Below are 26,686 nucleotides of genomic sequence, written 5' to 3' on the forward strand. Positions count from 1 at the left end.
CTGCTTTGCAGTTATAGACACCACTGTAAAAAAAAAGTACGCAGCTGCTTCAGAAACACTTACAGTAAACATGTGGAGTGCAAACTCTCTGTCTGGAAAGGCAGTTACAACATACATGTAATTTGAACACCAACAAGTCCTGAGTGTCTGTGTGGAGGCCATGTGTGTGTCCGTGTCTGTGGGAATACTGATATGCCACTATAAAGAGTGTGTTGTTCATGACAAGGAAGAAATCCCTAGCAATACAGATTAATATTTAGTAGCACCGAGAAATTATTTCTCCATCGCTAAAAGCACATCTTTAGTCTTCACTCAGAACCATCTTACAAAATCCCATCTGAACATTGACCTTCAGGATCCAAGCAGTCTATCACAAGACAGGGGATGATTTATCCGCTGTCTCATTGTCATATACACAACATATATAAATGTATATAAAACTTATTTACATGCATCCTTCTCTGCTCCACTGTTGCCACAGCCCTACGTGACTGGAATGCCTGTTTGGAAAAAGTTCAGTATCAGTTTCATATCAGGCATATCGCTCTGTGTCTCATACTAAAGCACAGAAAAATACCAAGTACCAAGGCAGCGAAGGAACAATACAGCGAGGGAGGTTGATCAGGCACCTTTGGTTTTAAGGTTTTGGGTGGGGATTCTATTTTGAAACTTGTGATAGGATCACATTAGTCGCTTAGCTTTAATTTGCAATCAAAACTCATAACAACAAACCAGTATCTCTGTTATATGGGTATCCAATAGCAACAGACCCCTAGCTAGTTTGGAATTCTGGCTGAAACAAGGGTTAAAGGCATAGTTCAGATTATTTGAAGTCCGATTGTTTTCAGTACATGTCGTTAGCTTGCCCCCAGGTGGTACAAGCTGCGAGGAGTGCCAGCAATGAACTGCTACGGACTGGGTCAACAACAAAAGGTATTTTAGCTATTAAAAAAAGGTCCACTCAAAAAAATACACATCAGTGTAAATGTACGTTATATAAAGAATATTTTCAATCCTTTTCTTTGCTGCCAGACGATCTTTTCTGAGGGGAAACCGCCTTTATATAAGCCAAATATCTCTCTCTCCAAACTAACCAAACTCCTTTGGAGAGATCAGTCATTTTACTTTGCCTCGTTGAGTTGCTGATCTACCACTGCTAGTTTGTTTGTGTTATTGTATGACTTTGGTCAATCGGAACTATCATTCTAAACACACATATGACTGATTTTGCCAATGGAGTGTGGTTTGTTTGGAGAGCGCAATATTGAGCTTATATAATGGCGGTTAAGCAAAGCAAAGCACTGAAAATATTCTAAACATAGCTTACACTTAAACTTATTTTTCAGGTGGACCTTTTTAAGTGGCCAAAATACCTTTTATTGATGACCCTGTCCACAGCAGTACATTGCCTAATTTTAATGCTGGTGCCCCCTTCTGCTTCTCCAAAGTAGGTGCATGCTGATAGACATCTACTGTGGGTAATACACAAACCGTTGAGAAGTACCTCATACAACCCCATTTTAAATCATTTGGACTATCCTTTTAATATGCTGGGCTTACATATGAAGTCTTATTGTTATGTATAAAACAGTCCAGACTAATGATCCATTAGACAAAATGCTAAATCCATATGTTTTACCCTAACTGGGTTTTCTTGCAATGTAGCGGGGAAAATCACTATAAGCGACATGACTTAAGTGTTTTAAACTCCAGACTGGTTACCTCTGGATACTGGGCTCCATACATTTCCATGTGGGATCTCAATTAAAACATTAAGAACTGGCTAAGGCCTCTACTTGATTGTTAGTCTGGAAAAAGATGGCCCAAAGTCTTCTTCTATGAGAGTGTGTTCAGGTATTTATTCTCCCCAGCCAGCGAGGTAAGCATAGACGTCATATCGCCCACGGCCATGTTGGACAGACCGGAGCCTGCAGCTAGGCTGACAGAAGTCTGGGGGGTGGTGAGGCGGGATGAGACCTGTGAGGAAGACCCCGGTTGACCCTGAAGGGGATTGTTGATTGGGCTGAACGAGGAAGACTCAGCATCATCAATAATGGAGGTGAAGTCTATGCGAGCATTGTCCAGGTCCAGGTTTTCTAAGGCATTGGAGATAGGGCCAGATTCAGGATACGGGGCAGACTTGGTGCCACCTGTTGGGTCCAGGTTGTGCTGTTGGTTGAGACAAAGTCCATTCTGGGGGTCCATGTGTTTCTCCATATCCATGTTGATCTGACCCGAGTAGTACATGTTGTTGTTATTAGAAGGAGAGAACATTTCACTTTGCGGGTGCTGTGGGTGCTGAACTGGAGGAAGTCGGACCGCTCGTCTGGGGCTGGATGTGGAGTGGACGGGGCTAAGGTGAGGTGGGCTGCCCAAGTAGACTCCAGACAGGCTGTTCTGACGGCTGAGAGGTTTACGTCCCTGAGGAGGCCTGGGGACCACCATCTCCTGGCCATAACATGAGCCTTGGAGACCTGTCAGCTGTTGGTCTTTCGGTGTGGGTCCTCGGCTGTGGGCCGGAGGGCTCATGACCAGGTTCTGGTTGGGGTAGGGTGGATAGGGCTGGTTGGAGTAAAGATTCTGGTTTTGGTGCTGTGGACTGTGCTGCATCATCGCTGTCTGGGCACTCATATCCATGTTATCAGATAGAGGTGGAGGTTTTATTCCACTCTGCTGCTGTTCTTGCTGCTGTTCCCACATGAGTGCTTGCTGGGACTGTACATAGTTCCTCACCATCATCTCCTTCACCTGCATCATGGGAGTTTCTGACCTCTGCCCATCTGAAAGTGCAGCAACAGCACAGCCTAAGCTCACGCCCCCTCCACTGGGGAAGGAGTTCTGGTTCTGGCCCTGAAAGTCACAGCTGGGGTTGTTCGAGTTCCTCATCATGGCTTGGCCTGTCTGCTGTTGGGGGTAACCCTGAGTCTGCTGGAGAAGCATCCGCTGCTGTTGGAGCTTCGCACTTTGACAGGCATCTCCACCTCCCATCCCAGGGTGGAACTGCTGCTCAGGCTTGATGACAAGTTTGTGGGTTCCATCAGGACTGTTGTACAGGCCTGTCTGATTGTTGAAGTGAGCCTGTGTCTGTTGAGGTTGCAGGTTTGGGTCTGAATACTGCATTCCTCGCTGGTTCTGGAGGGCATGGCTGGAAGTTTGGATCTGGCCATGGGTATCACTCCAGGGGCCTCTGGTGTCACCACCCTGGCCTAGGCTAGGGTAATGTGGGCCTGAGGGACTGAGCTGGCAGGTGCTCATGCTGTACTCAGCCTGCTGGAGGAGTGTATTGGACATGCCCTCTGAGTGAATAGGCCTTGCTTGGCCAGCCCTGGGAGTGACTTCCCCTCCCTGGTTCTGGTAGTGCCCCTGCATGAAAGCTTGGTCAGGGCAGCTCAGAGAGTCATGGCTTGGGGACAGCTGGTTTGACAGAGGGCCTCCACCTCCTCCTCCTCCAAGAGCTTGATGCTGTTGCTGGTAACCCATGAAGTTCCTCTCTCCAGGGGGCATCATTAAGGAACGATCTCTGGCATCACCTGGGGCAAGGTGGGGCTCCATACCCATCGCCTCCATCATTACATTCTCTGTAATGCTAGGCGGCCGAGGGGAGTACATATGGCGGGAGAGACTGGTGTCAGACCCACGGTGTTGCAGTGCATTCCTTCGGCCCATCATGGCTACATTGTTAAGGCTATTGAAGCGTTTGGGGAGAGCTTGTGGATCTGCTGCTGATCTAACTGGATCGCTGGCTCGCCTGCTGTTGTTACCTGGAGCTTGGTGGGGGTAGATAACACCAGTGCCATACTCTGTGTTGGCACTGTGCCTACGTGGACCACCTTGTTGAAGGAAAGGAGGCAGAGGCTGCCCCTGATACTCGCTCAAAGCAGCTGCTCTTCTGCCTGGTGTACCGGTCTGTTCCATATTGGGTAAAGGAGTGGGTGGTGGTCCACCAGTTGCTGCAGCATATTTAGCCTTTAGGCTGTATTGCTGGGCTGGTGTTAAATTCGGAAGACCTGGCAATCCTCCTCCACCTCCAGTACATGGAGGTCCTCTGCGATTAGTTTCAGGAGAAAGAGGGTCTCCCCCACTCTGCTCTGGGCCAAGGAGGTGACACCCTCCGCCTGCCGGTCCTCCCATTTGTGAGACCTCACTGGAGCGCCGGCTGGACAGGTAAGGAGACACCATGGAGGAACGACGGCTGACAGTATATGCAGAGCTTAGGCTGCTGGTGCCGCTTCCTCTCCTGTCATTAGAGGAGCAGCCAATTGATGTGCCACCTCCTAAATCATGATTGGACAATTCCATAACTCGTCGATTTGACAGGAGAGGAGAAGGTGCACACATTCCCATATTCTCCGCTGCACCTGAGAATTGACAAAGAGAAGGACACAGCTTAGAAACAGTTAATCAATGCAAACCAAAAATGTTAATTTAGATGTCCCATTCAAACAATCTCTGAGTCCTCTGAAGCCTCTGAGGAAAAAACAAGAGTGCAGTACAGGGACAGACTTTCATTCAGCGGCACTGTATACATCCACTGAGCCAAAGAATGAATGTGAGGAAAACTTTCACATCCGACGCAAAATATTAAAGATTCATCCTGACCAAACCAGAGTTGGTGATTGTTATTACAGCGGCAAGACTAACCAAGATGGTTTTGGTGAGTTTTATTTTGTTTTTCTGTCAAGTTTCAACAAAAGCACTTTCTTACAGTTTAAAGACGTGCAATCCTTACACGTTTTCACCTCTCAAGTTTATAATAAAGTCATGTGTTCAACATGGTGCAATTCTAGTCTATTAGGACAATTTAAATGTACAAACTGTCAATTCTGCCGCTATGGGGTTTCTCTCACATAAAAGTAATATCATAACAATATTGAATTCTATTTGATACACATTACCTGTGTTTTCCAATAAGTTATAACTACTAGCTAGCAACAGCTAGTCAGAAAGGCACCATTACCTTGAATAAATTACGGATTTCTCTGTGTTTGAATATTATTGGAAACATTTGGGATAATGTAAGTACTCAACAAAACATATATGTCTGCCATTTCTAGACATTTTAATGCTAAATGTTATTTATTATAGCTTTAACAAGCCAATTAAATTTGTCTTACTCCAGTAAAAGAGAGAGACTTGGATTCAGAGGAATATTTCCTCTCTTGACTTTTTGAGTTTATTTTGTTTGTTTATTGGACATAGCAAATGTACAAAGCATATGTGTCTCAGCTGGAGAATGTGGGATACACATCACAGATCATACCAGGCAGTGCAGGTAGCTTGGTGTTGGCACAGCGGGCAGGAGGGGTCGGCCTGCGGATTTGCTTCAGCTTGTCGATCTTCAGGTTCTCCAGCCTCTTCAAGGCCTGTGCTGACATTCCCATTGTTCCTCCTACACTTCCTGGCTCCCCTCCTCCTCCTCCTCCTCCACCTGCAACCCCATCTTCCAGTGCTGTGAGATCCTCCAGACTGCCTGCTGCATTCAGGTTCATTTCCACCCCGCTGTCGTTGTTGTTGGCGCTCCCCAGTGGAGAACGTTCACTACTGCAAGAAGATTGACCACCAGGGCTTGGCTGGGATTTCTGAAAGAAGTAATGTAATGTATTGTCATGTATACTGTAAATTATTGACAACCATCAGTGGTAGAAATATTATGTGATTCATACCTAATGGGCTAAAAAGAACATGAATTTTGTGCTTTTTTTTTATTGACCTATATTAAAAGGACTGTGCAGGCCAGAAATATAATCTATCACTCACCAGAGCAGTCTCAGGAGCCAGGAGTTTGCAGTCCTCCCTGCGAGTCTCCTCTTTCTCCAGCAGCAGTTCAGAGCTCTGGCCTCCAGGTGTCATAGCTGAACCTGGGGGTCGAGGTCCTGTGTCTCCACGATGCTTCTTGGTGATGTGGGCTTCAGGGCCATGCACCGTCTTCACATGTTTACGCAAAGAGCTCGGATCTGTGTACCGCTTAGTGCAGCCTGGGATCTTACATACATAGGGTTTCTGTAAAAGAGCACACAAAATATTGTTTGAGAGAGTCTCTCTTATGTTTATCATTTTACCAGTTCAGCAATTTACCAGTTTATTTTTCTTGGCCCAGTACAAATTAATATCAACGTATTTTGAGTTGATTTTCTGTACCCAACATTATGATCATCCAACATATTTGCAAAAATGGGAATCTCTACAACACTATATTAATTTGTTGAATTATTTTTCTAATATGCAATCTAATAAAAAAGTGAAAGATAAAGTGTCTTTTTCTTCAGTATCACTGTTAATATTGTGCAAAGACAAGACAGCAAATACATTCTGTCAAAGTATTGTTCAAACTAGATGACTTTATTACTTTTCAGCAGTGTACACTACATTACCTCGTTGGAGTGAGTTCGGTTCTGGTGCTTGGCCCGGTCCGAAGCGTTGGAGAAGGCCTTGTTGCAGCCTTCATGTTCACACACGTATGGTTTCTCTCCGGTGTGAGACCGCAGGTGGGTCTTCAAATTCTCCAGGCGAGAGTAAGCCTTATTACAACCTTCGAACTAAAACAGAACCATACATAACCGTTTTATAACAACAAAAAAGTTGCAATAAAGAGAACAAATTCCAAAAGCCTTGACTAATAAACTATAAACAAAAAGAAATAATCAGTTGATTAAAGTTTCACCTACAGGCCTTCAGTTTTACAGATATACTGTATTTCAACCACAGTACATTAACTGTAGTTTCTGGAGCTTTAGAAAGAATTATCTTTTTCCCCCATATATTAATGCATTTAAATCCGTTTTGACAGAACCATGTTATTGTTATATGTTTAAATCTAAGCGTCATTATTTATCATGATTCTCTTTAGCCCCTTAACCCATGATGCCATGTGTTTTGTATCTGTTTTGTCTGTTGTCTGTAGATTGATATGGAAATTTTTTTTTTTTTTTACTAGCGAACAGTTGTTATTATAACAATTTTCTGACAAGTATATAATGTATATAATGCAAATGTTGATGCTTTTGACAATGTAGTGCTTGCAGGTATAAAAAGTGACATGACAGACACAAACAACAACAGAGACAGAAACAGAGAGAAAGACAGAGACTGAAGACACACTCACAGTGCACTTGTGTGGCTTCTCTCCCGTGTGTCTGCGCATATGAACCACCAGCATGTACTGAGCTTTGAAAGGCCTCTGTTCTCGAGAGCACTCCTGCCAGTGACACACAAACTCCTTCTTTTCTCCATGGATGTGCTCATTGTTGATGTGCTGTCGAGTAAACAGATAGTTGACATTGATTAAAAATCATCTTTTTTTGTCTCTCTGTTCTACAGTATTGATCAGTTGATGCATGTCTTACATGAACCAGCTGGTCTTGTGTGTCAAACTCCTTGTTGCAGCTCTCCCAGTGGCAGTTGGTTTCATAGATGGCCTCTTGTTCAGGCTTCCCGTCCTCCTTGTCTAAATCATCTCTGCCATCCAGGAGACCCAGGAGAGGGTCCTGATGAAATATATAGGAGACCAGATGTTAATGGCTCAGGTTTAAGAAAGTAGTGAACAAACAAATATCCTTTATTTAATCCTAGGAAATCATTGAAGTTCCCCAAATTTGCGATGATGTCGAGATACAGAGAAACATGCAGTTTAAGAAAAATTAAAAGAGGGCAACACACTGAGGTAGTGCGGCAACTAATGACTATTTTCATAGTTGATTCATCTGTCAATTATTTTCTCACTATTTATCAATTAATAGTTGTTTGTTTTAAAATGTCAAAAAGTGGTTCCATGTGTTTGGTGCACAAAAACTTTCCAAGTTCCATTATACTGTGTGTATTTATCTTAAAGCCACATAAAGGACATCTGTAGTATCAGTCAAACAAATTGTATTTACCAAGAGCCATTTGATTGTCCTCCACTTACTGTTCTTCACTCCATTTCAATTTGCCATACATCACATTGATAAATGATTTATATTCATCCATATTTGACCTACTGTATGTCAAAATGCCAAAACTACAACAGAAATGTGTGAAAGTGAAAAAAAAACTTGTGACTGTACCTGAGTGCCAGTGGAAGAAGGACTGGCCACGTCTCCCTCTGACCTCTCCTCCAGGCTCTTCACATTCATGCCATCCATCACGCCACCCAGGCCAGGCTCTGTCTTCAGCTACAAAAGAAAAAAAAACACACATCATATCACTTCTGCCTGTGTCTTTTACAGATTTTAATTAATCCCCGTCATTGCCTGAGCTCCCTATTCCCACCTCCCATCCATCCCTTCCATCCCAGCAGGCAGAAACAGGGGCTGCAATAAAACCGGATTGTTCGGACGACAGTGTAAAGTCAGAGAGAGACGTCTTACATGTCCATGCTTGGGTGGAGCGTGGAGCCGAGGATTGTGGGGAGGCAAGCGGGAAGCTTGGCAGGGACCTGGTGTGTGTCCACCCAGAGGCGTTCCCCCGCCTCCTCCATACATGGAACCTTGTTGCCTGGACTGACAGTTTATATTGTTGGAATAACCGAGGGACGGGCTGTGGATTCACAGAAAAAAACAACAATATGTCAGCTGGAGGAGAATAGAAGCTGATGGAACTTGTTAAGTACTGAAATCAATTAAAATTAATACCATAAATTTCTTTTCTTTTAATACTGTAATATGACTTTCTCTACTTATTTGCCCTCACTATGTCCTCATTTACTTCTGTGTCTACTTGAGTGTAAATACCTACAGTAAATCACCCTATTTGCTGAGCTGGTTTGCAGCGATCACGTTGGGTCAACAAGCACTTTTAAACTGGTGAATTTCTCCAAAGTTTTAATTTATTCTTTAATTTACTTTATGGCAGTTGACCTGCATTGGCTGCCTGTTTTAAAACATCTGTGGTGGTTTTATGGATGTAAATACCTCATGCTCACACTAGATGGTGTTTGAATGTAGAAAATAAATGGTGGGTGATGAATACTGATGTAGCGATGTGGCCAATGTGTGAAATGAGATATTAGATTTTAGCTTAGATAACTGCAGATTTTAAATTTGGGTCTATTGTTTTTAAGGATAAATGTCTTTATGAAAATGTGATAATGGTGAAAAGCCACTTACTAATTAATTTATCAATTACACTAAACTCAACAACAGAGGTGGAAAAGGAACTAACAGCAAACTTCATGCCTCAAAGTAAATCATTGCATATTGTACAGCTATTTTAAAACCAGGGCATGTGCTCTAGATACAGTGAATTTAGCATCTTGAACATTAAGCCTTACTTTTCTTAGATAATGGATTTTTGGGCCTTTGTACAAAGAATAGAGAAATATCTGACCTCATGGCGCTCACAGAGAGATGACCATAAGAACTTGCTCCATTCGGGTTGCAGCGGGAGTTGACAAAGGCCACAAGGGAGTTGGGTGACGTCCGGATCACCGTCTGCAGGTCAACACTGGCGTCAGACAGAGGAGAGATCGACAGAGCTCTCTTCTTACTCAGCTTCAGCATGGAACGAGGTGTGGAGAACCGCGAGCCTGAAGGGGAACACAGGACAGAGAGAACAGGGAGGTTGGCTACAAGCTGTGAAAAACAGTTAAATTTATATTTAAAGGAAACGGCGGGGAGTGTTGACTCACCATCACCTGAGCTGATCTGATCAGAGCCGGGCTGAATCTGGCAGAAGTTGTGATGAGAGGACATCATGTTGTTCTGGTTACAGTAGGGGGCGCTGTTGCCACCTGTTACACAGTAAAGACCGACATAAACACTGAAACATAAAACTGCAAAGAACCACATTAACATATTTCCAGTTAGTGAGGCCATAAAATGGTTTCTGTTATTGTAATTCACAGTGTAGCCAGTTAAAGCTGTAACAACGAGCAAATTAATCGATAATTGATTAATCCTTTCAGTGATTTTTCAAGAAAAACATAAAAAATTTGCTGGTATCAGCTTCTTAAATGTAAGTATTTGTTGCTTCTCTTTGTCATTTATGAAAGTAAATAAAGGGTCTGTGGGTTTTGGACTGTTGGTTGGATGAAAGACGCGTTCAGAGGATGCTACTCTGGACTCTGGGAAACTGACATGGAAACATTTTTCTTACAATATTCTGATGTTTTACAGACTAATCAATTAATCCTGAAAATATTTAAAAAATAATTTAGGTGCAGCCCTATAGCCATTGTGCACAAAATCTCAACTACGCATCATGTTGACTTGCAGTGTGATGCATCCAGTAAGTGCTCACTGGTTCAGGAAGAAAGGATAAATAGTTTTCATACCAAGTTTTAACTATAGCTGCAAGAAGCACTTGTAAAATCTACAGTTTTTTTGAAAGGACATAGGAGAAATGGAGACAATTAACTGTCCTAGAAGGTTTTATGGTCTAGACCACTGGATCCCAAGCTGGGGAGGTCCCTGCCCACACGAGGGGTCACCTAAGCATCATATGGCCTTCTTGATTTTAAGAGGTGTAAGGAAACTTTTTAAAAAATATGTAAACGCCTATATCTCAGAATTTCATTCATTTCTGTGAAGGCAACTAAATGAAATTGAAAGTTTAGATAATTCTATAAGATATAAACTAAACAAAATTTCACAGGATAAGGACATAGTGAAAACCTAAGTACAGCCTATATTAAATTAGAAAAGTATGCAGTTAAAACAACCAAAAACAATTAAAAAATATCAGGAAAACTCATTTCAGATGCAAAATTTGCAGGAAATAATCTGCTGAAATTCATTTAAATCGTTCATTTTACACAAACTTCCTGCTATTCATCAGCTGTTCTGTGCTGTTGTTGTTGTACAGTTAATATAATATGAAATATCAATAAAATATGTCACTTAAAAGGTTGAGGACCACTGGCCTACACTCTTTGCTCTTGAGACAAATGAGACAAAGTAAAAAGAACTTTTAGGTAAGTGAAGCAGAATTTACACAAAGCTTAGACACCATGTTTCAGCATCGAGGCTAGTAGCTAATTTGAAATCACTCCAGACATGAACCTGCATGTGTCAAAGAGTAGACTACTGACATTATACTAGATATACACAGTACATTATGTAAAAGCCATTCTGTAATAGGAATCAACTGGCATTTTTCAGTGTTCATACTTAGATTCACTATTTACATATTTATGTTCACAGGATCACCTCTCCTTAAGTTACCTGAGTAATTTAGATAAATTCAAGTTGCTGCAAAGTAAAAGACACATTTATATCTCAGCAGTACGACCAGCCTCCTGTTCACTGCAGAGCTTTCTTCTTGTAGAAACCTGGTCTGTCTCTGTGTCTTACTCAGTCTCTCAGGTATCTTTAAGTCCAAATCAGTAGCAGCTGTGCGATTAGGGAGATGTAAAAGATACCCTGACTCACCCTCTGTGGGCGGCATGCCCCTGTGGCCCATCATACTGTGCGGCGGCGGGGCCTGAGGGGGCCTCATGTATTGATCCATGCAGTGGCCAATCCCCTGTCCTGGTCCTGAGCCGTGAGTCATACTGGGAGTCATACTGGGATTATACATAGCGCGGCAGTCCTGGGGAGGGCCGTTGAGGAGCGGGGCGCGCAGCGAGGACACATCACTGTAGGGAGATTGGTCTGATGGGACTAGGCTGCAAATATCAAAGACACACAGATATGAATGACGAGAAATAATCTACTACTGGGCTTGAAACATTGATTTTTTTTCCAGTGTAACAAAATAAAAATGTTATAGGCAGCGTTCAAGAGTGTAACAAGTCATTTTCAGGCAGAAAATGGTTTGCGAGTAGATTCAGGACCCTAAAGTGACACAGGAAATAAATAAATGAATTAGAAAAAAATACATACATCAAAATGGCTCAATACTGCACCTGATGATCTCTACCATGATATTACACGGTTTGTTTTATCATTTTATATAATTCAAGCGTTCATTGCCAAAGACAATTAATGACAATTTTTGCACAAGCTTAAGACATGGCTGGATAATTTTATTTCATTAAAGGAGGGAAGCAGAAACACCTTAAGTTAAAAGGAAAAACCCTGCACACATTTGATTTATTATTCAATAAAGAACATTTTGTTTTCTGATATAGCAATAAATATTGTATTGTGGACTTTTATTGTATTATTGTACCTTGAATTTTTGGTATCATTAAATCCCTATGAGAGAATATTTTATTTGTCAGTGTTTTCAGTGCCACAATTTGAATATACAGTATCATTCAACAAAATACCAACATATATATGTGTGTGTGTGTGTGTGTGTGTGTGTGTGTGTGTGTGTGTGTGTGTGTGTGTATAATTAGAAAGCCTCTATACCAACTTTTCCTATATTTATAGTAACTGATCAAGCTTATTTAGAGGTGGCACACAGTCTGAAAAGAAGAGCTGTCTGAGGACCTGAACTCATCTTTTGTGATATCTCAGTCTCACCACTAGATGGTGTATAGTCCTTGTCTTGGTCTCCACTGTGGAAACTTACTCATTTGGGTTTTCCCCTTCTACACTAGAGAAGAGAAGCTTCATTGGAACTTTCCAGCCTTCTCATGAATTTCAATGTTTTCTCTGACCTTTCTTCAGTCTCACTGGTTAGTTCAGAATCTGTCTCTCCTCTCCTGTCTCCTTTTTCTCCTCCTCTCTGTCCCTCTCGCTCCTCTCCTAAAGGGGCAGACTTCATCTATCCACCTTCTCCTAAGACGTCCTTTCAGTCCTTTAATTCTTTCACCACGACGTGTATTCCACACAGGAGCTTAAGCTGTCCTCTCTAATCCACTGTGCCGGTTCCCCCCAAATCTACCTCCCTCCCTCCCTCCCATTCTCACCCCTTTCTCCCTTTCTCCTCTCCCATTCATCCCTTCTGTTCTGCTTCTCTCTCTACCCCCTCTGTCCTTTCTGTCACTTTCTATCTCCTCTTCCTTTCTCCCTCCTCCTCCTCCTCCTGCTCCTCTGTCTTTCTCTGTCCTCCTGCCCAGCCACCTTTCTCTCCATCTCTCTCTGTCTCTCCCTCGCTCTGGGTAACCTGAGCGGGGCGCGAGGCAGTCATGCAGAGCGCAGCGGGGCCTGGTCAGCCTGTAATTAGCAGCTGTCAGAGAGAGGCCGAGTCCACCCGCAACCTGGGTGGCATGGGGAAGGGAGGGAGGGAGGAGGGGGAGAGGGAGGAGAGGGGGAGGAGTGAGGGGCTGAGCTTGCACTGTGTCCATAACAATTGCACCGAGACCTGCACTCTCAGAATATCAGTGAGATTAAAATAGGAACAGTTTGTGGGTCTCTAAGATAAGTATCATCCTCCTTTCTAGAGAGGGTCTGCTTTGATTTGTGGGTGCTTGGTGATAAAACGGCCTGTTGGCAAAAAGAGTGAGGTGAGAAGAGAAATTGTGGTTGTAGTGCTGCAAAATTGGGAAGACAACCACCCAACATTTAAGGAAATAATTCAACATTCTTGGGAATGCACTTATTCTCTTTCTTCCAGAGAGTAAGATGAGAAGATTGACCTGAAAGCAGAGGGCAAGAGTTACTCTGGCTCTGTCTCAGCTAAAAAAAAAAAAGCCTACCAGCCTACAAAACCTTCAAACTAATTTGACACCCCCGTACAGAAACAGAAAACAACTATTTGTGATTTTAAGGAGTCCTAATACTTCATGCTGGAGATATTTCTTGGCAAATAACAGTGCAATGACTGTGAACAACTTAAATAGAAACACTGGGCTGATGGACGAACTGTTGTTTGTCAAGAAATAGCTCCCACACGTAAGCCGGCACTAATCTGCTGGGCCCATTTATTTACTGCTATCACAAACATACGGCTATTGTCATATATGGCATTTTATAACAGCAAAATGTTACATGACGTTATGCTGGTCTGAATAAAGTCCTTAACTCCATGATGAGATGTCATTTGTGGGTCACTGACAGGGTTCAAAGTTGGTTTGAGTTATGTTTTTTACGCGTTCATGAACCTTTCGCCAATAGTCCTGTCCCATGATTCAGAGCTGAGGACCCTCAGAGGATTGTCACTGGTCCAGATTCGATAAGTTCAGTGTCACACTTTTTGCAGCTCTGATTGGTTGTAGGTGTAACCACTTGCATCCAGTCAGCAGGTCCGTCCAGCACCTCAGGCTCACACACTCAGATCTATCTGTCAAACTTGGCAGTGCTGATTGAATATGAATCAAGATTCTGTTACTGCCTCCAGTGTTTTCAGAAACATTTTTAGTGTACCATTTAGCTCTAATAAGAGAAAGATAACCATTTTGTGCCCTACTTTAAAACACTGCTGCATCCCGTTTCCTTACTGACTGGTTGTAGGTGTATCCAGTTGCACCCAGAAGCATTTTGATGTTCTGTTGATAACTATCTCAACACATAACTCATTTTGAGTCTTTGGCTGTATGTCTGAAATTTTGGCTCACCTTTCGCCCTTGCTTCTTTTCTTTATGCAAAGCTAAGCTAACCATGTGCTCAATCTAGCTCTTAGTGTTCAGGCATATGAGCGGTATAATTTTTCTCATCTTACTCTTGGAAAGAAAGCAAAACAAACACACTTCCCAAAATGCTGAACCATTCCTTATATTCTTCTTATGTAAACCAGCTGTGGAATTCACCATGACAAATAGACTTTAAAATGCAGCCACAGGACGTAGCACATGCTAACTGCAGTCTTACCCTCTGGAGGGCTGGCTGGGTGAGGTCTCATAGTGATACAGCCCCTGGTGTGGCTGCATGTCCACTGGCATTGGAGCTCCGAGACCGACTGCTCCCCCTTACACCCTGGACCTGACACACAGAGACAAGGACACGGTTACAGTGAGCACAGGGAAACCAAACAAACCCGACAAACCTAAACTAAACTACAGCAGAGAGTAAAGACAAAAAAGAAACAATTGTGGTCAAGGAAAAAAAGAATATGTAGGATGTTAATAACAGACCAAATCAAACCAAGCAAAACAGTTCCAGGGCAAAATAAGCTTGAGTCATACTTATTTTAAACAGAGCCCGTACAAAGGACCCGATCCATTATATAAGTAAAAGTATACTACATGTAAAAAAACACAACAGAAATAAAATTAAACACACTGTAAAATACATAACCAAAAGTCCTACATTAACATTTTACTAACTTAAAATTACAGTAAGTACAGTACAGAAGATTAAAAGTCAAATTTTGTAAAAGTAATTATGTTGGTGGTCTAGGTGGTGCTATAGCTGCATATTTTATGTAACTGTTTTATTTTCAAAATGTTTCATAACTACAGTCAAATAGGCTCTTTCAGATCCTCATAGTTTATGAAAGAGGGCAAAGATAAAGTGCTAAACAACTTCATCTGAAACAAACAACTGACAGCTGTCCTTCTGCAGCCACACATTTATAGAAATGTAAGCATATAAAGCTCTATGTGGATAAATTAATTCATTTTAAAGGGACCTGGGAAACAGACATTTACGTCACCAAAGCAACTAAGAAATTTGAGAAAACTGTGACTTTGTTGATTTGTTAAGTTAATTCAAAGAAAAATCTTGGACCTACATAAAAAAGTACCATGTAGGTTACAGATACTTTAAAAGCAGGTCATGTGATGGTACTGATGTGCCCTGACACACTCCTACAGATTAGACAAAACCCTGTGACACAAACAGTGGGCTTGGCTGTAATCTCCCTTCTCTAAACAGAGTAGGGCACCTCAAACACTGCTGACAGACACAGAAAATCTGCTGCACCTTCCCATCCTTGAAAGAAACGATCAACATGAAAAAGAAACGCAGAAGAAAAAAAGTCTGGCTTTTGCCTTAAAGCTCAAAAGACAAAAAAGTTAAAGGATGTTAACGACACAAACAAAGCGGCCTTTTGTATGAAACTCATATTGAGATGGCATCTTTCAGCAGGAGAGCATGTGTAAGGTAATTCTAGCTGAGAGATCCTGGGAACAAGCACCTGCTCATTACATCCAACCACATCAGTGCAGGTACTAATAGTCGGGACTGTGGCTCTTACATGGTTACACAGGTAATTAGGGCCAAAAACTTACTGAACACACTGATATCATAGCAACCACAAAGGGAGAAAAGCCAAAATGCCTTCATATGCAGTAAGTATTGATAATTTGTCATGTGAATCCATTATGTTTAATGTTAACCCTAATGCATACATCAAGATCTGATAGAATAATGTATGTGTCCATATATATACTTTTTACCCTTTAAATCCTAAAGATGCTCATGTTAATGTGTCTCTACTTCTGTATTTTCTTTCTTCTGAATGTCCTCTGTTGCAATACTTGAAAAATGCAAGTAGATCTATAAACTGAAAGACTAAATTGGACCAACAAAGATTAATTTGATCTAAGATTAGTTCAGAGTTTAGCAAACCTTGGATTAAAGTGCGTAAATCTAGATTTAAGCTCGGTTGCGCAATAAAAAAACTAAAGTCTGTTCAGCAAATCTCATTTTATTGATGTAAACTAAAATTAAACAGAGTTTAGGCCCAACTAATATAGAGATGTATGCCTAGCCAAATTAAAGCACAAAAAAAATAGTTTCAAGTGGTGTGGGGAAAAACATTAACTTCTGGCTGTCCTGAATTTCTTAGCAAACCATAAGGCTAGGTTGCTAGCTAGAAAGTTAGCAAAATATTACAGTTTGCTCTCTAAAAAGTTAGCAAAATGTTGCTAGCTAGATAAAAAAATTATCAAAACCTTCACTACATTGTCTGTTACATAGCTTGGGTGTAAATTAACCCCAGCCTAATGAGCCTTTGATGATCCAGGTTAATTAGGTTGAGTCTGTCCCGTAACTTTCGTTGAGGAAGTTCATTATCTTTTTAAAGTTTTTAAAGTGTCAGTTTAGAGTTAATATTGGATCACAATTTAAACTGCAGCTTAATTTGGTGCAACAGAAATAAATTCAATCTCGGTTGAGAGTAAAAACTAAAGTTAATTTTATTCTTTATAAATTTTAAACTGGATTAAAATTCCAGTGCAAAATAATTTTTAATTTAAGACAAATGAATCCCAACCCAGCCAGAGAAGAAAGAGGTTACAAATCTATTACACCACATTCTTTAACTCTGCACTTAAATCCTCGCCATGCATGTGGAATCAAAATATCACATTGCTGCCGTTCATGTGACAAGTGTTCAAACCCAAACTGGGAGCGCTGCTGTCTGTCCACTGCAGATGAAAGCTCTGTGGTTTGAGTGTAACAGGTTGCCAGGCCTGTTATGTAGTAGCACAAGTGTTAAAAGGGCAGCAGGGACCTATTTAAGCCCGCAAGCCACCAGGGGGATTTGGTACGCAAAGTTAGCGAGTGGCTAAATGATGTGGGCGGTCCCGGGCTAATTGCACATATTCAGCGTGTGTGTATGATAATTAGACGGAAGTGCTAAATAGAGATCTCGCCGAGCACCTCAGCTGTCCAGAACTAATAAATACCGAGAAGGGGGTCGCCAGACAGCCTGACACACACATACGCACACACTCACACACCTGTCAGTCTCACCAGGGGGTAGCATAATAATCCACTGGCCACCATGTCTACAGAGAATGTGTGTGTGTGTGTGTGTGTGTGTGTGTGTGTGTGTGTGTGTGTGTGTGTGGAAGAGTGAGTGTGACTGAATATACCGAAGCAGTTTGTACTGTGTAAGCCCAGTGGCAGGTGTGTATAAGAAGGGAGTTTTGGAGACAAGTGTATTTGCAGTGCAGCCTGTGTGTGTGTGTGTGTGTGTGTGTGTGTGTGTGTGTGTGTGTGTGTGTGTGTTTTAGAGTGTGTTTGACATGATAAATGGAGGTGGATCTCAGAGTAAGAGTGAATAATGTATGAGACCACCTGCGCATAAGCAAGCGAGCTGGAATTTTTTGAAAAATATGTTTGCGAGTGTGTCTCCAGGGAGCAGGGCAGCCAGCGAGTGTGTGAGTGTCACTGTTGTATCTCCATGTACACACACTCTACTGTGGGTTATGTAATTAATTTGCATGGTACACGGCTTATGGTCTCATCCAGTGAATCACTGTAAAGTCAGTGCAAGTGTAGAATAAATCAACAGAATAAATGTTTACTAAGTCTGAGCATCCGTGTCTTCTGAAGTTGCACCGCAAATATGTTAAGATTACATTTTTGGTAACACCTTCTATGACACCTATGTCTGTAATGTATTATAAACATACTTATAATGAGTTATAATTAGCTTATAGCACTGTATAATTATAGTTACAGGCACTCTTAATATTCCTAATGCTTTATAACAATAATATAACACATTATAAAGGATATAATGACTTAAAAGACTTTTTTGCAAGTACTTTTTTACATGTCAGAAGCAGGGTTAGGGTTTCATTAGGGAATTTCCTTACTTCACTTAAGCACCAAGTGACCAATTATAATCATATTATAATGTGTTATAACAAAGATTATGGACACATTATAAAATTATGAACTATAACAACTACAAAGTATTGTATGATACTTGACCTTATAAGTCATTATAAAATGTGTAATGTGTTATGATTATTCTGAGTATTCTAATAAAGCATTATGAACATTTATGAGTGCTTATAACTGTAATTATACAGTGCATTGTGACAGTGTGATTATAATACATTTAAAGCATGTATACAATGCACTAGAGACATGGGCCCCATTAAAAAGTGTCACTATATTTTCTATAAATATAATGAGGAAACGTTACTAATGAACCAAGAAGCAAAAATTTTAAGACCAAACATATTTAGAAAACGTTGATTATTTTGTTTTAACTACAATTCCATTCCTATAGCAACTCTGTCATAGTTTCATACTTTGTTGAAATTCGAGAAAGACATCATTTGGTTAAATGTTTAAAAAGAAAACATATACAGTATATCTCAAAGGAGCGTTTGTTGACTCAGGTCTACAGTGTAAAAATCTGGCTGTTTGCATGCTCCTCTCACTCCTCTACAACCACCTCTCTATGACTTTGGTGTTGTACAAACACAGGAATTCCGTCTCTAGACAAAAAAAAATATTGATGGTAATGATTCAAAAATCCTTACAAACTGAATTTTGCAAAACAAATACGCATATTCACATTTTTATGTATAGGGGTTCACCCAATAATCAGCCTGGCCGATTATCAGACAATATTTTTATCTGACGGTCAATAAATTAATTTTAAAATGCACTACTGGTACAGCTGCCAGATTTTATTTAGTTTTTAATCAATTTACTTTATAAAACTTTGGTCAGCTATTTTGTGTATTTATTTACTAGAACATTTCATTAACTTTAAGAAATACTTTCTGTACTTTTTGTTTTAAGATAATGTCAAAAAGTTCTACTTTAATATGCTTAAAGGCATCACAGCTATGTCTTGTGTCTGAGCTTGTGTTATTCTAAATTTTGACACAAAGACTTTCATTTTTACTGTCAAAGTAGAACGGGTTCCAAACATCTGTTAACAGTTTTCTTGATTACTAATAACTGTATTGGTACAGCCCTAAAAAGCATTGGTCGACTCATGCTGTATATATCAAGAGTTTTCAAAAGTTACAATATATTTTGCAGAAAAAATATTGTTTTGCAAACCCAACATATATATATATATATATATATATAGTCATGTATTTCACAAACAAGGACCACACCATCATATAATGTAGTATGTCTATACTTGCTGATGACTTCCATGTATAAATGTGTAAAACTGAGGCATTTATATGCAGCTGTCTACTGCATGTGCACATGCATGTATGGATGAAAGTATTCCTGTACAACCTGTAGGTATATATAAACAGATGATTTCATTTATGCATGTTGCTGACACAGGTGTCGTGGCATTGTGCTATTTTAGGTCAGTATTTTGTGAGAAACTCTCAGGGACTTTGCTCCCCGGTGTAATTTTGTGGTGCTGGGTTTTAGAGGGATGGGGCAGACGCATATTAAAAACCCCAAGGCCATAAATCAAACGGCTAACCAAACAAACCGGCTCCACTGCGGCACGGCGAGCTGGGCAGGAACCAATGAGCTGAGGATGAGGACAGGATGTCCAGCCACTTTCTATACCCAAAACCCTCTCCATTCAAACACTCGAGGTTCACAACCCTGCAACATCACCACCTCATACAAGAAAGCCACACCTAAAGGATAGACATCTTTAAATTCATCACCAAAGTGACCTGTACAGTATCAGCCATAATGGGAACTGAATTTCTTTTTCTTTCCTTTTTTAAGTCCCTGCTTTAAGTTGGATGGTATCCTGGATGGATGATATTAGCTGAGTCTTACCTCAATTACTGGATATTTTTAAACAAACCCCAGAAATCCTGACTGTGGTCTAGCCTAATAAATTTCCATTCCGGCTTACCTACTTACTCACCAAAGCTTACCACCAATAAATAAAACATGGTTTGTAATCCTAATGGACTATTACTCATTCACTGTCAGAATCCCAACCACTACACTGTAAAGACCCAACATCCAGCAAAAACTACAGCAGCTGGTCTAACATATTCTTGTTCTCTTACACATTAAAAGCTGAATTCAAGCAATAAAATGCACCTTCACTCAATTCAACACACTTGGCAGTTTTGTTGCTACAGCTAAAAAGTTGGTTTGGTGTGACCATTGGTTCATAATGGATCGTTTTAGCTAATGTTATCAAACGTATACACTAATTACACTATGTTTTAGCATCACTGTCATCCCATAATTGTTGCTTGTGGCCACAGTGGTGGCTGTCAGATAACTTGAAATAATCTGTGACATAAGTCTGTTACTTTACCTCACCTAAAGTGACAATTACAGGATAATATAAATGCTAAAAGTAGTGATGAGAATTACAGCTCTGGATCTCATGGCTCTGTTCCCATGATTCTTGATTTGGATTATATTTAAACTAAGACATCCCATCAATATAATTTCATTTTGCATGTCTGGACTACATTTAGAGGCCCTAAATTACTTGTTTTCTGTAAATCTATAAAATCTAACCAAAGTTTGCTAACACTATTAGCCACCATAAGCTACTGGTCATACCAGACCAAGTAAGACTGTAGCAGAAAGTGTACTGAAATGAGCCATGGATTGTTTTATTGCTTATGAACTCATCTTTCCATCATTAAGAGGAAGAATGTGTTAATTATTCTTTAAAAAAAATGAACTAGTTCTCCTTTAAGAAACCAAGCTATGTTGTATTTCATTTCAAATTTGAAAGGAACATGGCTCAGCAAGTATGTTCATTTTATTTTAGTGCGTTCTGATGACGTTAAAGTGTAATATCATCTTCACTATTACTCAGGAAATCAACACCATTAGCTTCCCAAATATAGTATCCTACTTGTTGCAGGGCTTCGACTGCCTGTGGTGACTTTTCTCTAATGCGTATTTGTCCCACAAACTCAAGCTCTCAGGTGATAGTTTGTATTTGTGTGTATACAAAGAGCAACATTGTTTAGTCTCGCACGGTTTGGCCATTTGTGACATTCCCATGGAGCGTCATTCCTCCTCCCTGTGAGGAAGTCTCCAAAGAGGACAGACATTTCCACAGGTCACTGCTTGTGTCAGACAAAAGGCCCTGCTCCACTCTGCTCCTACACTCCTCTCTACTCTCGGGTGTAACACTAAACTGGGGCTCACACATGCCCCCCCCCACCCCACCCCCCTCCCTGCCTGCTCTCTCCCTCTTCGGCCAATGTAGAAAGCGGCATTTAATGACAGCCCCTCTCCTCTTAACCTCATTTCTCCTCTGCTCTCAGATGGGAATGTGAGTATGTAGTATGTGTGCTCGTGTTTGTGTGTTCCACTGGTGGACTGGGGGCCAGGGGGCAGCAACTGCCCATGTTCAGGGAGGAAAAAGTCATGAAAAAATGATAAAGACCGATGGAGATAATGTGGTAAAATGCCCTCTATGGCGCCCTTCCACTAGAGAAAACATCACCCAACAAACAAAACGTGATAAAGTGTATTCTAAGATGATCTTCCAGAGGACAAAAATGGTGAAGTGCCCTTTAGGGTGCCCTTCCAATGGAGATAACATGATAAAGTGCATTCTAGGGTGCCCTCCAAGGTGCCCCTCCAGGTGACAAAAACACAGTGCAGTGCCATATAAGCTGCCCTACATGCTAGAAAAGTAGCTGGCCTCTGCATACCTCTAAATGGTTCAAGATTGAGTATTTCTCTGTGGTTTTATTAAAAAAAAGTAGTTGCTGCACTTAAAGTTATATAATAAAACAGTTCAAGGACCAGAACTGTTATACCACGAATGCATTATGACTTTCAGTGATACAGTTTTTATTTTTGGCCCCTGCCCCTCAGACAGCCTGAGTCCGCCACTGGCGTGCTCTCATTTGCTGGATAATCTCTTACTTAGACAGTACAAAACGGCCTAAATAAAACTCCGCACACATCTGGAGAGTAAACACCCATCTGAGAGTATTTTGTCCCTGTCTTTCCCCTCCACCCTCTCCCTCATTCCCTTCTTTCCTCCTCTCATTCTGCCTTTTCCATTGCTCTCTATCTCTGGATATCTCCTGCTTCTCTCCCTCTTCTCCCCCGCTGCCTCCACCCTCTCCCTCATTCCCTCTCTCTCGGCTCATTCCTGCTCTTGCGACCTCTCCCTCGCCCCTCCCCCTCCTGGCGGAGCTGCAGTCGAGGTGGGTGTTCTCTGGCTGTTATGACTTGAGAGACGATAATGGCAGCTATAATGTAGCCAGCCGTTCCTGATGTGGCTGGGCTTGTGGGGGATTCTGTTGTGTTAGGGCTGGAGACGGAGCAAGGGAGGGAGGGGGAACGAAGGCGGGGCCCGGGCCCTCAGCCAACCACAGTCCAGATTCTACCTCATTTTCTTTTTCTCTTTTCTTTCTTTCTCTACTCACCCACCGACTTTTTCTAGCCCTGTTGTTTTCCTTCAGTGGTAAACTTTGTTTTTAAATTCTGCCTTTGTTTTTGTAACCCTTCCACCCAACACAGACTCTACTCCCTTCCCTGCTTTTTTCTCCCCCACCCACCCACTCACCCGTCCTCCTCCCCAGTGTTTTTTACCCCTTTTACCCAGACTCTGTGAATTCCTCACAGCTGCTGTAATGTGATGGGGGCCAATGGTGTGACCACTGAAAGGCCACAGGGCCGGAGACATCACTGTAATGTACAATAAGCCCTACTCACTGACCTGCTGCAGGGAAGATTAGTGTCGTATCTGCTTCAACAGCTACTTTGAGTTTTAGTTAAACAGATTTTTTTTCTGTTCATAAGCCAAAATTGAGATTTTCAAAAGATACAGAGCAAAAGTAACCATCATTGCCTGGGAAAATAATTCAATATTATTTTGACTTTCAGCACTATTGTTATGATCTTATGGCATCATGTTAGTATTTTACAAAAATGTGTATTTATTGACTTTATGTAATTTAATGTTTTCTATTGCAAACTCCAACAGTTGTGTAGGAAAGAAAGTACATTTCGAAAGAAATGCACTTTCACCTGCCATATTGTTACTGCAATTTGATTGAAGATTTAAAAAAAAAAAAGACAAATAAAATCACTAAATTAGAATAGAGTACATTAGATAAATGGTAATGTCAGAGAAACTGCCCTCAAAACATGAAACGAGTGACATCCTCGCTGAATCTCCCTCACATGACAAAAATACTCCGGATGATCTTGGGTTCAAAAGTTGAAGACTACAAACTTGTCATTTGGCAGCTACTGTGTGCTGAGAATGAAGAATCCCTGAAGCCCTAAACTAATGTTTACTAGACGAGCACTGTGGTTTAATACAGTCAACACCAGAGCCCAGGTTTCAACCCCACCGATTCACACCTCTCATATCCCTGTACTGTAAACTGTGGGCTGAGGAAGCTGTGGTGGTGCTGATGTCTCACTGCTGGGGTTCTCACCTTGTCGAAATGGCAGAATGAAATGTTGATCCCTTGTTGCTACACAGCGGGATTGACTGATGACAGACATCAGGGCACTAACAGTCTCGAGCGCGGCAGCTCGACACGACTACAAACGAACTAAACCGGCTACAGTAGAAAAGAGTAGAGCAAACAGAGCAGACAACAGCACACTTAAGAAGTTTAGTGAAGCTGATTCTTATTCTTATTGAACTTTATACAGAAAGTTATGTTAAAAGCAGCAGTGGGGGACGAATAGACGGTTATACACAGACTGTACATCCATGAGGGTGTAAAGACGAGCATAGAGGTAAAACAATGACTAAACACACTGACTAATTTACTCAAGCTGCCATGTAGTCAGATGTTCATCAACACGTTGCCTTTGTTGCACAGACATGATTACTGTTTTAGCACTCTTGTAACTATTGGCTTGATCATTCAGTGACATGATAGTGTTTGTTTTAGGATTAGGAGTGATTCACCTCTCTCCTTGTTTTCATTTGCCTGCACAAGCTCAGTTTTGTGCGGCTGCCCGCTGAGCGGCTTCGCTTTCTCGAAGGCAGTTTGACATTTGTCAGTTCAGGGATTTCAACCAACAACTCCATCAAGAGGACAGACGAGGTGAAACCAACACGTTTCCTCTTTAACTGGCTGCTCCTTCACTCCTCCACAATCCCACTTTTTCTCTGTCCTCGTGTCTCCAGGCCACCCACCCGCCATCCTGCACATACCTGTGGTTTCCTGTACCCCCGCTCCTCTCCTCTCCTCTCCTCCTTCCTCTCTTTTTACCTCCAGCCTCTTCCCCCCGCTCCACACACCTTCACCTCGCACTGTCTACCAACTAACATCGCACACTTGTCTTGTCTTCCCCTCTTCTTCTTCTACTACTTTTCCTACATAACTTCTGCATGTATCAGGTAGGTAATGCCCCGACCACAACTATTTCTTTGAACTCCTTTTAAGGAGGAGAAGTGAAGGGAAAAAGAAGGAGAGAAGGATGGATGGATAAAGCAGATGAGGAGAGGTTGATTCACACAGCTGGCTCCCAGCTGTAGAGCGAGGCAGCGCCACACAGAAATGCTCCATCTATAAACAACTAGGAGGAGCCCAACCCCCTTTTTGTTCAAGAAAAAAAAAAAGAACTGTGCTTTGTCACTGTAAATTGAGCTCAGCACTCCTCCTCACCTTCACCAACACTCCTGAACGTCACCCAACTCCCATCCTTTCTACAGCTCTACACTCTGAGAAACAACGGTTACCAAAGGGTTCTGCTGGATAGGTCGAGGTTCTACCCAGAACCATTTACTTCTGAATGGGTTCCTCAGGGGTTCTTTGTAAGACAAAGAATCCTTTTCATCTAAAGAACCATTTGAAACCCTTTGAGAGACAGATTTCTTCAAGGATATCACAATCCTTGAAGAGTTCTTTCATCCAGGGTGGGTTCTAGATAAAGCCCTTGGAATATAGAGGGGATCTTGTTAGAACCTCCTGGGTGGGTTCGAGATAAAATGCTTGGGATACAAAAGCGCACTTGTAGAAATACCCGGGTAAGTTCTAGATACCCCTGAGTGGCTTCTAAATCAAACCCTTGGAATATAAACGGGTTCTTGATATATCCCCCCAGATGGGTTCAAATAAAACCCTTAAGATATAAAGGGTTCTCAACTGAACATCTCAGGTGGGTTCTAGATAAACCCTTGGAATACAAAAAGGTACTTGGTAGAAAATCCTTGGGATATAAAAAGATTATTGATAGAACCCCATGTGTAAGTTCTTGTTAGGACCCTTTGGTTCTAGGGTTCTAGATATAACCCTTTATGTTGGGTTCTATGTAGAACTCTGACAGGATTCCAAGTGGAACCTTTAGGAAAGGTTTTTTATCAGGAACCAAAAAGGGGTGTCCTACGGGTACAAGCTGAAGAACCCTTTCTGGTTCTAGTTAGCATCTTTATGTCTATGAGTGTCCGTGACTTTTCCTCCTGGTTCTTGTCCACTCTGTTCATCACTGCTGAGGCTTCACTGTCACTGTGGCAGTTTGACTATAAATTAAAGCTTTGTAAATCTCCCCCAGTCAATCATGTCACTGACAAAAGGAACACGTTCTCTGCAGAACCTCACAGGAGCTGTCCGCCACACACTGAAGCAGGGACCAGGGAACAAAAACCAGATAATAATCTGTTGGGTTTATAGAAAGACCGCAGTGATTATAAGAAAAATAATAATCCTAACAGTCTTGGGTGGGCAGGCGATATTTATAGCCGGCCTGCTGCTACTTATATTCCTCCGCTGTATAACACAGCTGGATGTGAGGGAGGAGAGAGAGGAGGTGGAAAACTGGTGAGGAGAGAGAGACAGACGGAAGAGAGACTGAGGGGCTCCGGGGGATGGAGGGGGAGAGTGTGTTCGGGGGCGGATACCCAACGCAAGACAGACAAAGAAAGGAGAGAAAGAGACACATAGACGCAGAGTTCACTACGCGACGCTGTTTTTTTTTTTTTTAATGTGTGTGTGTGTGTGTGTTTGTATTCGGTGTGTGGGAGAAACCGCTGCGCAGTCCCTCCAAAAGACGACAGCAGCAGATGAGGCCTGCAGGCCACCAGACCAGCACAGTGACCACAGCTCTGAGAGCCTCTCACAGAGGGAAAACAAAAAGAAATACGACACAGACAACACGACCATAAAATCAGCTGCGGCCGGATTAATCAGGCGACAGACGTGGTGTTTACTGACCACTAATTTCTCATAACAGGATTTGTTTTTGGTTCGTTTCAAGGTCTGATAGGTGTTTACTGTTCATGTGATCACAGAGAACAGGGATGTCATTTATTATAGTAAACAAAGAGTCAAATTGTAATGAGCATTTCTTACAGT

The 26,686-nt window shown here is 41.7% G+C and overlaps 1 protein-coding gene across 1 annotated transcript in view; it reads right to left on the reverse strand.

Annotated features, from left to right (window-relative positions):
* Positions 1-1,291: 1,291 nt before the first annotated feature.
* The window catches only part of gli1 (GLI family zinc finger 1), a 65,325-nt gene continuing 39,930 nt past the window's right edge, over positions 1,292-26,686 (reverse strand). Inside the window, exons 2-13 of the mRNA XM_084737279.1 lie at positions 14,616-14,726; positions 11,346-11,581; positions 9,605-9,706; positions 9,304-9,502; positions 8,346-8,514; positions 8,043-8,150; positions 7,344-7,484; positions 7,103-7,252; positions 6,372-6,536; positions 5,758-6,000; positions 5,261-5,579; positions 1,292-4,358 (exon numbers count right to left, since the gene is read on the reverse strand). Of these exons, the coding sequence (XP_084593405.1) occupies positions 1,837-4,358; positions 5,261-5,579; positions 5,758-6,000; positions 6,372-6,536; positions 7,103-7,252; positions 7,344-7,484; positions 8,043-8,150; positions 8,346-8,514; positions 9,304-9,502; positions 9,605-9,706; positions 11,346-11,581; positions 14,616-14,686 (4,425 nt within the window). The 5' untranslated portion in view covers positions 14,687-14,726 and the 3' untranslated portion in view covers positions 1,292-1,836. The remainder of the gene's footprint in view (positions 4,359-5,260; positions 5,580-5,757; positions 6,001-6,371; positions 6,537-7,102; positions 7,253-7,343; positions 7,485-8,042; positions 8,151-8,345; positions 8,515-9,303; positions 9,503-9,604; positions 9,707-11,345; positions 11,582-14,615; positions 14,727-26,686) is intronic.

The sequence above is a fragment of the Lutjanus erythropterus genome, chromosome 2, assembly GCF_056507025.1.
Source record: "Lutjanus erythropterus isolate fLutEry1 chromosome 2, fLutEry1.hap2, whole genome shotgun sequence".
NCBI lineage: Eukaryota > Metazoa > Chordata > Actinopteri > Lutjaniformes > Lutjanidae > Lutjanus > Lutjanus erythropterus.